At 40.1% G+C, this 15,369-nt stretch overlaps 1 protein-coding gene across 1 annotated transcript in view; it reads left to right on the forward strand.

The window, feature by feature from the left end:
• Positions 1 to 15,369, forward strand: part of slco5a1b (solute carrier organic anion transporter family member 5A1b) — a 229,706-nt gene that overhangs the window by 12,909 nt on the left and 201,428 nt on the right. The window contains exon 2 of the mRNA XM_087831471.1: positions 1,212 to 1,262. Coding sequence (XP_087687597.1) covers positions 1,212 to 1,262 — 51 coding nt within the window. The remainder of the gene's footprint in view (positions 1 to 1,211; positions 1,263 to 15,369) is intronic.

The raw sequence follows: 15,369 nt of genomic DNA on the forward strand, positions 1-15,369 counted from the left end.
CATAATTGTGAAAAGGTAACCAAATGTCCCGCGATCTGTGTGTGACACTGTGGATGGAGCAAAGCTGCACCTGCAAAAAAATAGAGCAACATTGCAGGTGCAACGTGGGCAGTACAGTCTGTAGTCTAACTTCTGATATCTGAGCTGCGGTTTTGTGCAGTGCTATGTAGTAGGAGTAGTGCTAATATTTATTATAGCTGTGGGGGGTAGAGGATAGTGGTAGATTTACAGTTACAGTGTGGTTAACCTCGCTGACTTTTGTTGTTTGCAACAATCAGACACTCTCAGGTTTTCTCGGTAGAAGGCTTTTATTGTCAAGCTGTTTCAGGAAGCAGACTTAATGCACATGGCTTACACCTGCTTCTACTAAACAGATCCACTCAATCCTCTGCAGCACTTTGTTTTTTCCTCTGTGATGCTTTAGGTTAAGGTTTCTTTTAACAACATACACACAGATAGTTTTTATATTTTTATCACCAGAATCTGAGTCAGATGTTTGCAGACAGAGAAGACTGATTAAAAACCTTAAAGCAATATCTCACTCCATTCTTATTGAGCTCCGTGGAGAGCACCAAGCCAACTGCTGCCCACCTAATCAACACTGCTAATGTAGAATACTGTAAATCCTGTTTGTGTTTGCAGAACATTATGTTACACAGCTATTTCAAGGTTGCAGGACAGAGACGGGCAGGCACAGAGACATCAAGTGTAACAGTATCCTGTATGCTACCAGATCTCCTGTAAGTGGATAGAATAAAATATAGCTGCTTCTCCTCTCCCAGCGGAGCGGTGAAGGAGCTGGTTCGATGCATCATCCTGTTCCCCCCTCGCCCCGGAGTTAACTCTGGATAACTGCAGGCTTTTGCTGCCCACGGCTGACAAATGTAGCAATATATAAAACTGCCCAAGGGATGACGTCTTAATAAGTCACTTATTCTCACTTTGCGGTCTTAAAATAGAACAGTAATTGAGAGGTGAACATATCTCAGTTACTTCAGTAAAGCCAGAATTAAAGAGCTGTTTCAAACAGATGTTGTCTTTTGGAATTTGCATGCAAGTAGATTTGCATGAAAGGTTTCGAGAAAGAAATTTGTGGAAAAATAGTATTCGACTGAGAATACCCAAAAGAGGTAATATTGCAAACATCTGTGTAAACTTGTTCCATATGAACCTGCTAAGTAGTTGTTGTTTGTATCTTTCTTTGTTAACAGGCTGCCTTTTCGAGAACGAGCTGTGTTCACCGTATGAGATCTGCGTCAACGGTAAGCAAGCTTTATCTAAGTACTACTAAACACATATCGATTGTCGTATACATGAAAACGCACTACAGATGGTTTCTGATGCTTGGGAGGAGAGAACATATGTCCAGAGGTTTCATCTTATCCAGCTAACTTCAGGGTTAAGCCTGGATTTTCAGTTCTACAAAAGTGGTGGAGATCGCCTTGGTAACTTATGCTGCGAACCAGAGTGATTTTTCATATCTCCAGATTAGAAATCAGTAGATAAGAAATCATTGGTTTCTGACAAATCAATATTCTGTTAAATGTCTGTGTCAAATCTAATGTCTTTGTTTTTCCCTGTTGAACATCAGTATTGAATATAGATTTTTAAATGCAACTTTGTTCCATGATTGTTTGTAATAATAACAATACAATTAAGTAATACTTAATCAATATACAGTTTTAAGTACAGCTTCATCTTCCTTTGAAAAATCAGCCACTCTGTTGCCACTGTACATATCAAGACTTGTTCAGTTCAGTTCAGTTCATTTTTATTTCAAACATTTCAAACATGAGCCTTCACAATCATTACAAAATATCATTCCATTATTTGTTTGAAAAGGAGTAGGCAGAAGTATTTACTTATTTGTCCCTACCCCCTCAAGTTTTACCTCTCATTCATTTAATTTTTTTTTTTTTTAGTCTTAAATTAAACAAACAACATATGAAACAAAAGTAAAGCAAAACAAAACAAAACATACATAAATCAAAAACAAGAAATTAGCAAGCCCCACCACAGTATAGTTTCTTTCATATGAAAAATACAGAAGGTGTATATTTGCAGATACACAAGTTATGGAAAAACAAACAAACCAAAACAAAAAAAAAACCCAAAAAAGAACCACAACACCATTACCAGCAACTTGTGATTGGTCAGATGCTGCCAACACTACTCTTTTCATGCAAACGTGGAGGAGAAACCTTGAGTTAGCTGAGTTAGCTTAGCAAGATAGTAATCAGCGTCATGTAAAGCTTAGCCTTACAGCCAGTGTTAGGGTAAGTAAATGTAGATAACAGAGAGATACCCTGGGTATATTGAACTTGTTAAACACCAAAATCTTTAAAAATTTGTATTTCTGATGCATCTTTTATGATCACTACTCAGAGCTCTATGGCAAATTTTGCTATACCTAACAACTAAATTACACCTATATTGTTTGAATGGCATTTTTTAAATCGGTGAGTGATTATGAAAAAAAACCATTATGTTTTTGATGTCTTTTTTTTCTGCAAAATGCTCTGAAACATTTGAATTTTCAACCCTTGAAAATGTATTAGCCTTTAGCTAGCTGGTTAGAAATGTTGATCTGTGAGTCACTGTGATATTAAATGAGATTTAAGCTGGTGAAAAACAAAATATCAGATTAATATGAGAGAAATGAGAACAAGTGTTCTGTTGCATCACTTATCACTCAATTATGCGTTATGATTTTAGATATAAAGGATGTCTGATATTACATGATTGAGTTAGATACATATTCAACTCCCTGGGAGGGAATTAGCAATAGACACCAAACAATTTTCTTTATTCCAGGTGATAAACATGTTTATTTCTGCTTTGAAGTTGTGTATTTTAAGATGAGTACTTGTGACGGTTAACTCACTTCTGGGGTCAGCATCAAGAGGCCGTTGATGGAAATGCAGTTTTCTGTATTTACGTGTGTAATTTATCTTTTTAAACCTGGAGTTTGTGCTCAGATTAAGAAAACACCTGGACTTTGTAGTAGTCAGAAGGCTCCTGAACAACACTGTTGTCCATAACAACTTTTCAAATGTTGGCTTACTATTCACTTTATGCAAACATGGTGTCAATGTGTGCATTATTAGAAAATTCATGCTGCCCTCTTTAGAATCAAGTGTTGTGTTTTATAATTACACACAGTCACAGCTGCCTTGCTCTTTCCCTTGCTGCCTCTCTGGCTACGAGAGGAAAGACACCCCTGCTGAGAATCAACCTAGAATTTAAAAAAAGAAGCCCAAAACCTGAAAGCCGGTCACAGAAAATGTCTTTTTGAATCCTGGAAACGTTTTTATCTCATACTTAACTGGGTCTGGTGGGAAGATAACCACGTTACCCTGCAGAGTTCATTCTAGATCTCTATGGCCAGCCTTTTGTTTTCTGTAACCAGCGATCATCAGGATGCATCGGTTTACTGGGAAGCTATCAGCTGTGCAGAACAGGCCTCCCTTATCAACAGCTCTGCAGGATTTAAGGCACAGACAGAGCCAGCAGAGATAACAGAATGGAATAATATATGTTATGATGTCATTAAGCATGCGAATGGTCTGTTAGGAGGTACAGGTGCGTGCCCAGCTGACCGGCAGTGTGTGTGTGAGAGAGACTTATTAGCTTGGTCATTTCCTGTCCTTTTAAAAATGCGCCCCGTAATCTTATTCTGACAAAAAAGGAGGGAGTGAAAGACAAAGCGTGTGTCTCCTGTGGTGAGAAAATCATTATGTCCACGGTGGATTTTATATTTAGCTGAGCTCAGGCGGGCTCTCCGTCTGTGTTGTTGTGACTGCCTCCAGTAACATCCGTCATGTGTCATCTGCAACATGTAAATTGGGTCTCAAAGAAGTGATGGAGGGAAATGGCAGCTTTACAAGTTAAAACATGTTGATGGCTGTATACAATAAATAAACTGCATCGTGTTTCTTTTGTTTCTATTTTAAGGTTAATTCAATCTAAAGCAGTAAACCTTGTTTTTTTGACCCGATGACTTGCTTTGTCAAAACGATGTAACGTTGGTGGCTTATGTGCCCAATTTCTTTTTGTCTTTTTATTAGATAAATATGTATGTTTTCATGCCTGATAAGGAGATATTGGCTGGAGCCTGTGCCAGCTAAAACTGTGCAGTATGATTTAAGCAGCAGATGAACGCACAGCAGAACAGGCTTGCAGCTAAATCCTCAATCGCCACTCTTGTAGTTTTCAGTCCTTGGTAGGCAACTTTCTCTGACTCAGACAAAGAAATGTCCTTTTTTTAGTCACGTGGCAAAATTACAATACTAACAGCTAATTTACTATTGTACTGAAAGATGTTTGTGTCCTGAATTGTAGAATATAAAGTACAAATTTAGTCTTGTATGGCGTGGGAATGGGCCCTGACCCTTTAGTGCTTGTCCCATTCTTTGGTAGCCCCTAAGCATATTTATGTATGTAATCGGTTTAGTTATCTGTTTGTCAGCAGTATAACGTTGGTCGTTTTTAAGATATCATGTTTAATTTTTATGGGATGGTAGATACAGATGGTAGAGCTCGAGCTCAGTGCAGAGGGTGAGGGAGTGGTGGGTGTGGGGTCTTGTGCGTGAAGATAGAATATGATAAAGGTTATTTTTCTTGTTTTGTTTATATCTAAAATTTAAAAGTAAAAAATTATGAAACTGAAAACAGCTCGAGGTGATTTAATTTCGGTGAAAATTGTCAAGGTCAAGGTCCAGTTCACGTCCTTCGGGGGATTTGTACTCTCCTGTTTTTCTGTTAACCAGCATACAGCTTTAGAATCACAAACTGAAGACCATAGACAAGATTTTTTTTTATTCATGAGTCATGAGAATTTGCATAATTATGATTAAGGAACTGACCTCCCAGCCCATTGTTCCCTCATTGGGCTGGTTTCAGTCATTATGCAAATGTACTGTTTATAAGATTGGAGAAACCTGCAGTCAGCTGAGACTGAAGAAGTCACTTGGATGAGTGACGAAATGTTTCTCCCGCTGGAAACGCTACGTCCAGATGAACAGAATCAACCTTTGGAGGTACTGTTTTTATTGACTTTGCCAAGGTTTGGTCTTTCCGTATCCAAAACGAAAAACATTATTATAAAAAAAAGGGGGTGGGGGCAGGGATAGCTCGGAAGGTTGGGGGTTCGATTCCCCTGAACAGGTACCCTGAGGCACCCCTGAGCAAGGTACCGTCCCTACACACTGCTCCCCGGGCGCCCAGTGCTGCCCACTGCTGCCCACTGCTTCACTGAGTGAATGGGTTAAATGCAGAGAGGAATTTCCCCACGGGGATCAATAAAGTATACATCATTATTGCTATTATGATAAGCCAGCAGAGCACTGTTCCTCTGAGGTCTCATGGTGTCTGAGGGAGCTGTGTTGGACTGTAGAGTGTTTTCAAATGTGATGCTTACATGGCGAAGCATGACTCTACATGAGAAGGGTTGACAATGGTTCAGGAGGTAGAGCAGGATATTTAACAATTGGATGGTTTGGTGATTCAATTCCTGGCTGCTCCAGTCTGCAAGTGTCCTTTGGCAAGATACTGTGTTCATCATTAGAGTGTTAATGTTAGATAGAAAGCACTAAGATGTAGAAAGAAAAGTGCTTTTGTGTGAAAATTGGGTGGATGAAACATCCATTTACCATTTAGAAGTTGGCAGTATTGGCTGTTGAGCTAATATTTACGAGTCAAACAACAACAGCATCTGCTGCAGACCTGCAGAGTCTTGGGACTGTTTGGGACTCTTGCAAATCTTTCCGTATCCGTCACAAAACACTTGCCAGAGCACTCAAAAGCGCCTTTGTTATGGTTCTTGTGACAGTAGGTGTCTCCAGGACAACATTTTGCAAAAAAAAGCATTCTCAGCAGGTCAACCCAATAATGGTCTCACTGTTTCAAATGGTAAAAAGAAGCAAAGTTGCACCTTTTTTCATCACGGCTCTGTAACTATAGTCAGACAGCAGCTAAACAGGGGGAGAAGGATCTCAGCTCTTCTGCACATTTCACTGGTGCACACAGTTTTGTGAAGTGTGTGGTTTTTTGCCTCACTGCCTTTGGGTAGTAAATACAATTTATTGCTTTGCCTCTTTCATAGATCTTTAGGAGCCTCTCGGCTCTCACTTAGATGCTTGTTTAGTGTTCACTGTGCTGCGTTTCTCCAGACGAAAAGGTGTCCAGCTTTTGAGTGGTCATTTCCCAACACTAACACGACGTGTTTCTCCTTATTTATGTGTTCACGTCGCATCTATCAACTTGGGCATTAAAATGATTTACTGGCATCACTGTGGGGGGGTGCTGTTTGTCAGTTTGGCCACACTTTGAGTTTGAAAGAGACTGAAAAGCTCCTCGTGGCTGAGTCATGTGAAGCGAGGCTCTCATGGGGGAGAAGCTACGGTGACTGCACCTCCAGCCATTGTTCTCATGCACAGTGTGTCTGACCTGCCTCAATAGCTGCTGTCAAGTTGCTGCCGTAGACAATGCGAGCCTGTTGTGTTGGTGATTGGCAGCTCAGGCTCTATGAAGACACACCGCAACTCTGATTGCCTGAGCTGGCCATATTCTCTTGGCAAGAAACAAAAAAACACTGACTGAGCCTGATATTGTTTAGCTGAGGACATTTTTCTGCATCAAAAAGAAAGTGTATTAGCTGAAATGATACCTCAATACTCTCAGGAAGCAGGGTGTTCGTTTTACCTGACCACTGGGAACTATTTGAATGCTGGAAAAAGGTGACAGCTGCTCGTAGATGAACACTATAAAAAGATTATGTAAAATAAAAGGTAACCAGATGTTTGCTAGATTAAATAAGTAATAATAATAATAAACACCTTCACTGTAACTTTCATACATTGCAAAGTCACCCACTAAGGTGAATTGGACCCTGCAGAACATGTGAGCACACAGCAGGAAAGTCTTGATGGAGACTTGTCACTCAGCAGCCCAAATATCAGCAACTCCAGGCTGTTATTTTTGGATAGCAGAACTAAGCCCCATCATAATAAACGTGGAGATCGGCACGCTGTAATTTTAATCGTCACGGATAATGAAAAAACACTAAAATAGTTTGTTGACTGCCCCGAAATAATGTTTAAGCTCTTTTCCTGCAGGTTATACTTACAAAGAGTTTATCAAAGGCTTTATTAGCTAATCGATATACAGTACAGACATGATGAGCTCACGTTCCCAACCGATTACCCCATATGGAAAAGAAATAGTAAAAACTTATATGATTTACTCATGAAAGTGGCCACTTTCTTATTACTTTCATATATTGTTTTAGTAAGTATCCAAAACATACAAGTTTCATTTATATGATTTTTCAAGGGATCTTATATCTGTTTTCACTCTTGTGTGCTTTTCATAAAAGTTTCACACAAGACAGATACAAACTTTATAATATTTACATTTATCTTTTCCATATGGGACTGAACAAATACTGTTATGTACTGCTGCTAGATCTCACTACGGTGAACTAGCAGCAGCAAATGGTTAGCCAAAATCTGCACACTAATGTCCATGCTCACTACGATAACCTGGAACAATGATTACACAAGCCTGCCACCACACAGCTGAAACTGTCATGAACCTCTGCTGTGGACTTGTGTTAGTAAAATAGAGCTACTGGTTTAGATGTTTCTATTTTTAGCTGTTATGAAGGAGACCGCTGGCTCTTTGGGGGAACAGGACCACCACCATCTTTGACTTTACGCAGTCCTCGTGTAAATTTCTGAATTATTGGATCGTCATGGCTGCCTCTTGTACGACATCTGAGTTAACCAGACAAACTAAGCAGGTTTAGCTTAATTATAAACATGTATCGTGTCCACCACTCTACTTTAGTCTATAAGACTAAGGTTGCTGTTCGTTCGTCAACAATCATTGTCTGAGTTGAGCTCGAACTCTTATGTAACATACAAGTTTTATTTAACAGAGGCCATTTAAGGCAGCTGTTACATGTTCAGTTTCCATGGATTGACGCAATACTCCACAGTTCAGTGAGAAGCGATGATGGAGTCCACCCACCTCTGTGGACTTTTTGCTATTTTCAAGCAAGTGACCTTGACATTAACGGGTATAAAAGGAAAAAGGGCGGGCAAACTGAGCAGCACGACGCAGCTCGGTCGGCGACTTGACATTTTCATTGTGATTGTCATTTCAGCAGTGCCGCATTTAGAGCCAGAACATCGAACGCCGGGGTCAGCTTTATTACGCTGCAGAAAGTCCCTGTCACAACAACAGACTGACACAGCAGTGAGTTATCAGACAGTGTTATCTAAGTGAGAGGGTCTAATTTACTCCCGTTGGAGGTGTGATCAGGAATTAAGTGGTAATATTATGAAAACAGGCCATTTAATCACTTCACGTATCGTATACAGTAAACTGTCTAAATTCAGTCAGATGCAGCGATTTAATACATAACCATCTGTACAGACAGACATTTTTTGCAGTGTAGAAGCTTCTGCTGGTGTTCGTTTTTAGCCCCAGCATGCATCTGAGTCTGTCCATAGAGATAAGAATGGCTGCTTGAACTTACAGTTTACTAACAGTTTTTGAAGTAAGGATGCAACTGTGAGTACTTTCATAAAGAAATAATGTAAAGATTGTATTTTTAATTAATTTATATTTTTGATATTTAGTCCATTGACTATCCAAAAGCCAAATACTTAATTATTATTCATCAGAGCCTGAATTGGAAATGGTGATTCTGGTAATCTGGTTCATCAGCTGTTAATCAATTAATTTTATTATTCATTCCTTAAAATGAAGCTGCCTACTCACAATCTCTGCCTGAAGTTTTTCCAAGTTTTTCTTCAGTATTTGAAAAAGTAAAACCTCTTTGGCCCCAAAACATTTTCAGAAAACAGACCAAATGCACAACCAGCTTAATAAAATATTCAGGTTCAAGACTCAGTTTTGGCCCCGATGGATTTTAGACTCCTGGAGGGTTCATATTTGTAAAACTTGCAGAGCTCCAGCAAATGTATTTCAATATGAAAGTGGTAACGAGTACGACTGCAGTAAAACAACTAAACAAAATTGAAGCAGGAGATTTGCTTTCCATGTTAAAAGTGTTGTAGATAATAAAACTACAAACCCATTAAACTAGCTTCGTTTTAATCCTATCCTATTTTAATCTTTTACAGTCTGTTTTGCTTTTTCATGTTTTGTAGCTCAATATGAATTTTAGATATTAAGGATATAAATGTATTATGTCCGCCCTGCGACAGACTGGCGACCTGTCCAGGGTGTACCCCGCCTCTCGCCCTAGGACAGCTGGGATAGGCTCCAGCACCCCCCGCGACCCTGAAAAGGATAAGCGGAAGCGAATGGATGGATGGATGGATGGATGTATTATGTCCATCGACAACATCAAAGTGCTAAAATTATTAAACTGTTATTAAATCCAATATTGACTTTTCTTTTTGTTGAGGTCACTGAGCTTCTGAGAGCAACGTTAGATGTTTTGCTTTCTTCACTAGGAGGTTGCAAATTTAATGAGATGTTGCTGAAAATGGCTCCACGCTGCTCAATATGATTCATAAAGTGAAACACACCTGATTGAATACACAGGTGAAAATCAATCCTGTAACCTTCACAGCTGTGATTTTGTCTCACATCAAACTGCTTGTCCTGTGTTATAAATTCAAATTTCACCTAGCACCGCAAAGTTAACGGGATTCGACACACAGGTATTTATCAGGATACAGCTCCCATCGGGTTCATCGGTACAGACTGTGTTAGAACATCAGCGTAAGACAGACAGCGATCCAGGAGAAAAAACAATTCTCACCAAACGTGTGGACGTCTGTGAGGAAAAAGGTGTTTTTTTCCAAGCTTATAGTCCAGTTGGAACATGCCTTTCATCTCCCGCTCTGTGATGGAGTCTGTGCTGCCCTCCAGGTGTTGATTGGGTCCCTTGGCTTTACTGTCAGAGCTGTAATAGAGCTCACATTGAAGAACCTTGCTCAGCACAGAAATACTGATTTCCAGCAGAGAGTATGGCCTCCAGGCACTCTTTAATTGGCATTGGTTAACTAAGCTATAAGAAAGCTTATTCTCAACTGCTTACTGCAGCCTGAGTGCTGTTGTGCCTTTGCTAATAAGAGTGTAAAAACGGTAATAGCCTGTGATTTTTAGTTTAGGTCAAAAGACCAGGGGGGTCTTCACAAAAGCTGATTATACAAGTACAAGAGTGCTGGCAAAGTGTTTTTGTAGACTGGTTTACTTTAACCATATAGTTTTCTTTTTGTGAACATCTAAACAAAAGTTGTTACACTTTAACAAATTACATGAGGAAAATTTACATGACTTCACCCCTAAAAAGCAAGGTGAACCTTCAAGGGCGTGCACCCCTGGACCTCTGCTTTCATAGGTCCCTGAAAGTCCTGCTTTCGCTACTCGCAGGTGCACATCAGCAATTTCACTATGGATCTTAAACTTGTACATAGGACAAACATCAAGTTTTGTGTCACATTGTCCAACAGAGTAATAATGAGAGCTGACTACAGTCCTGTGACCAAATGGCACATTGTCCAAGTCCAAGTCCTGAAGGAGAACGTTCTCCGCAAGCAACATGAAATGTGCCTTCATGTGTTCTCACACAGCAAATTGAAAAGGCAGGAGATTTTTGGCAAGAACGGCTTAATCTTCACTCACCACCTGCCCCACACACCAGATTCTCTTTATTTATTTTTATTTATTTATTTTCCACTTTAACACCAAAAAACTACTCTTCATGTTTTACGAGTGCTCCATAAATATGCAAAAAAAGAACCTCAAGCTATATATATATATAGCTTGAGGTATATATATATATATATATATATATATATATATATATATATATATATATATATATATATATATGTATATCCTTGTATCAGCCAAGATGGGCGATGTCAGCTCTTGACGGAACAACAACAACAACACACAGAAGGCCCTGTGACAAAGGAGGGTGCTCTGTTTCGCCCCCTCCTCCCTGTTTCTCCTTGATTAGCTGCGAGGGAGCTAAAAAGCACTCGGTGGAGATTGCCATGGCAACAGGCGTGAGAGGAGCAGGGCTTCACTGGCCCATTACCCATCTGCGCCCTGTTGCATACTGTTTCTCGAACATCCATTTCAACAGTCGACATCCCGCCCGGTCTGGAATCTGACTCAAATCTGAATTTGCTTCTCACTGGTCATATTGTTGATTTTCAGCATATCTTCTTTCATTTTTAAAACATGTATAAATCAAAACCTGTACTGCTAATACATGACACTTCATGAAGTCGCTTCACTGGGAAAAAAAAAAATCAAAGTCAGATTAAAGCAAAACCTCCCTGAAAAAGAAAAGTTCGTGGTGCTTCTGCTGTCAGGAAGTGCTTCATTAATGGGAGCTGTGGTCAGGATGCGGCGTTAACGCTCAACACTTCACTGGAGTTGGAAGCATATTTGTTTAATGATTTCACACAGTCCCCACCCTCACTGGCTTATTTGCTCTATGCCTGTCTGATTTGACTAATTGGCCAGTGTGGGTGGTGTTATTGATCAAACGTGTGTAGCTTGAGAATCTTTTGAGGGAAATTTCTACAACTATACTTCCTTCATCTTATAATGGAGCTGCTTCGAAGCCACGTCCTTGTAAACAATCTAATGACAAAGTGATATTTGTTTGAAAATTGGAGACCATCTCATAGGTCAAACTGGACCAGGGTTGGTTGATATGTGGATAATTTCTAGGTTTGTTGTTATATATACCCGGGTGGGCTGCTCAAAGTAATACTGGAAATGCTGGAAACACTGCTGTAATGGTATGAACGTTTAAAAGGCAGCTGTCCAGTAGCTGCCAGATTCATGTGTGGACATTCCCATATTTACGGAGGTCTTTCTGAAGGTTGTTCCAAATTACTTAAAGGGAAACTGAGTCTTCTCATCAAATTGCCGTACCGCATGTTGGTGGCTGACAGGTTATTTAGTGGCCAAATGAAGAGTTCCTGCAGTTGCTGTCTTCACCCCCATACAATGTTTAGTCGGCTTAAGTGTGTCATGGCCCTGGGTCATGTGACCCAGTATTCTGAGTTTCTTGGTGTTTTGTTATTCTTTTTAGTCTAGTTTCATTTCGGTTTATCTAGTTACATTCTGCCATGTTTCATGTCCAAGTTTTCTTTGTTTGTCAAGTTCAAGTCATGTCTGGATCTCCTTATGTTTCCTGTTTTATTTTGAAAGAGTTTTGTGTTATGTTTAGTTTCACGTGTCCTGTTATTATGTTAATTGTTGTCAGCTGTTTTCCCCCATGTGATTCTACTTCCTTTGATTATTCCTTATGTGTATTTAGTCTGTGTGTTCCACTCAGTCAATGTCAGATCGTCTGTTAACCTCACCACAGTTTTCATAGGTTTACTCCATTGTTTCTCTGTGTTTTCTAGTTTACTCAGTGTTCATAGTTTGTCATAGTTTTTCACTGAGTGTCACAGCCTTTTTGTTAACACAGTGTTCATAGCCTCCTTAGTTTCCCTAGTTCCTTGTTTTTCTTCTGCAATCAGCCAATAAAGGCTCGCTTTGTTTTTGAAACTATGTTTTGTCTCCACCGTGTCTGCATCTGGGTCTATCTCTTTCCTCACACCGGCGCACCCCGCTGTGACAAAGTGAATGCTTACATTGGCTTAATCTGCTGCTGGATACTATCCCTGCTGGGAGATATACGTCTTCTTCACTTGACGAAGTCTTGGGTTTGAGCACTTCGTTCACCCCATTAAAGTTTTTTCCATCTCTGCCATCGCTGTCCTCTGCCTGGTGGTCTTGGGCCTCTTGGCTAGCTTTTTGAATTCTTTCAAGCCATCTTGGCCTCCTGATCTGACATCCGGTCTTCTTGTACAGGTACTCATTAGAGATCTTTTGTAGCCAGTAGATTTTACAGATCCTTCAAAGACAGCTGTTGTGGAAAGTGTCACTTTTGTACATGTCCTTCTGCACTACCCCCCCAACACTCAGATGAATATAATAATACTGACATAACGTTGTTCTTATAGAGTTTCATTATGGTTTTGATACTATAAATCAGTGTTCTTCTGAACACCTTTGGGTCTTATACGCATAAGTCACACCTGGTTCTGCCAGACATTTCTTCCTATTAAAAGGGAGTTTTTCCTTCCCTCTGTCGCCAACTGCTTTCCCATAAGGGGTCCATCTGATTGTTGGGGTTTTCTCTGTATTATGATCTTTACAGTACAATATAAAGTGCTTTGAGGCAACTGCTGATGTGATTTGGGGCCAAATAAGTAAAACTGAACTGAAATGAATAGAATTGGATAGATGGATGGATTAAAGTATGGATCAAACCAAGCAAAGTGAGGTGAAACCACGGGAGCTAAAGTCAGTTGATGACATGTATTTAGGAAACCCTTTACTTTTCTTGCCAGTAAAAGCAGCCAGATCCTTGGCAAGTGATGTCAGATATCATTGATCTTGTGAAGTGCAGTCTGCGAAGGAAGGACTTGTGCAGGTCCCCAGAGGCAGCAGATCCATTAAGATGTCTTAATCCTGTTCATTAGGCAGGACTGAGGTTGCTGCTTTCCGTCAGTGTGTCCCAACGGTGCAGTCCAGAAATGCACAACAACACTGCATCTAATTTCTGTTGGAAAAAAAGTTGTGACTGCAGCTTTTGTCAGTCACAATCAAGTATGAAAACACCGGCGTACTACACATGTAGATTAGACTTCATGCTGACAGCACATACACATTCAAAGACAATATCTTTTGTCAATCTTGGAGCAGGCATTGCTAAGCTCAAGCATTGTGTATTATATAACTTCCATCCATCAAAGGTTATTTTTAAGTGGCGGCTGCCGGTCAGCACTGCCGGTCGACCTCCTTCGTCTTGATACGGCCTCTGTTTCTGAGAATGGCCCGGTGAATCCTCTCAATGCTCTAATCTCGACTATAAATCACAAGAAGACATGTCTGGCTCTGAATTATGGCCCTCTGGCAGAGAACTGGGATAAATTGCAGAGACTTGGATATGCATGAGCATAATTATGAGGGATAATTCAAGATGTTCCTTCTGGAAAATGAAGAGAAATGGTGTTTTGTAAGATCTAAGCTGAACAAGAGAGAAGGCCTGTGGCACGGTACTTTACTCAGGATCTTGTTTGTCTTTGTTGCACTTTGTCACAGTTTGAAACGCTTAAGGATACTAGCAGTATCACTTTAGCCTCAATTAGTTCTCACTGTTTCCATTTTACTTCCAGGCATCGAGATCGCTTTGGAAAGAAAAATGTTCCAAGATTGCCTCGTCAGTCCTCCTGCAATGCTGAGGACTGAAGGAGACACGCAGTGTATTCAGAAATATAGATTAAGTAGTGTAAAGGGAAATTGCTATTGGCAGACACTGAGTCAACTTATTGGAATGTTTGTTTGGAGGAAAATATTGGATCAGTATATCCTTTGTGAATTGAATAAACTGTCTGTCAATTAATGTAACTCTGTAATTAACTGACAAATGGTCACCGGGATACAGAACAAGTGGTATTGGCGTTTGGATCTTGCATCCTGTAACAAATGTACTGGCACTGTGTTTTAAGACAGAAGATCAAGCATTTTCCAATCTGTTAAATGTAGTTAGAGTTTTCCGGAAGCATCTAGAATAACCATTATAAAAACTGCAATCTAAAAATGTGAATTTATGACCTCAAAAAGTCATGCTTAGTTATTCATCTTTGCACGAATCTTACTTGGAGTTTGTGTTGTTGTTCAAAGGCACTTCAACATAGCTAGAAATCCTTAACTTATCCAAAAAGCCTCATCTGTACCTTGGTAGTTCTGTCACGCAGTGTACCAGTACCAGTTTTTTAATATTGGTCGTGATACTGTCACAAAACTTTAAAATATATAAAAAGAAGTAAACAACAATGACACGCTAGTTGCTAGTTTAATGTTGGTATGTCCCAAGTTAAATGGTAAATGGCCTGTATTTGTATAGCGCTTTTCTAGTCCCTGTGGCCCCCAAAGCGCTTTACACAACCAGTCATCCACCCATTCACACACTGGTGATGGTAAGCTACATTGTAGCCACAGCCACCCTGGGGTGCACTGACAGAGGCAAGGCTGCCGGACACTGGTGTCACCAGGCCCTCTGACCACCACCAGTAGGCAACGGGTGAAGTGTCTTGCCCAAGGACACAACGACCGAGACTGTCGGAGCCGGGGCTCGAACTGGCAACCTTCCGATTACAAGGCGAACTCCCAACTCTTCAGCCACAATCGCCCCTTAACAGTTACTCAAAACTGTTATAGTATCGCAAGATTTATCAGTATTTTCCACACAATTTATTCAGTAGCTTCAAAGAGCCCGAAACATGTGTAATCTTAAGGACGTTTATT

This window comes from Neolamprologus brichardi, chromosome 18 (assembly GCF_056152115.1).
Source record: "Neolamprologus brichardi isolate AB-2024 chromosome 18, ASM5615211v1, whole genome shotgun sequence".
Taxonomy (NCBI): domain Eukaryota; kingdom Metazoa; phylum Chordata; class Actinopteri; order Cichliformes; family Cichlidae; genus Neolamprologus; species Neolamprologus brichardi.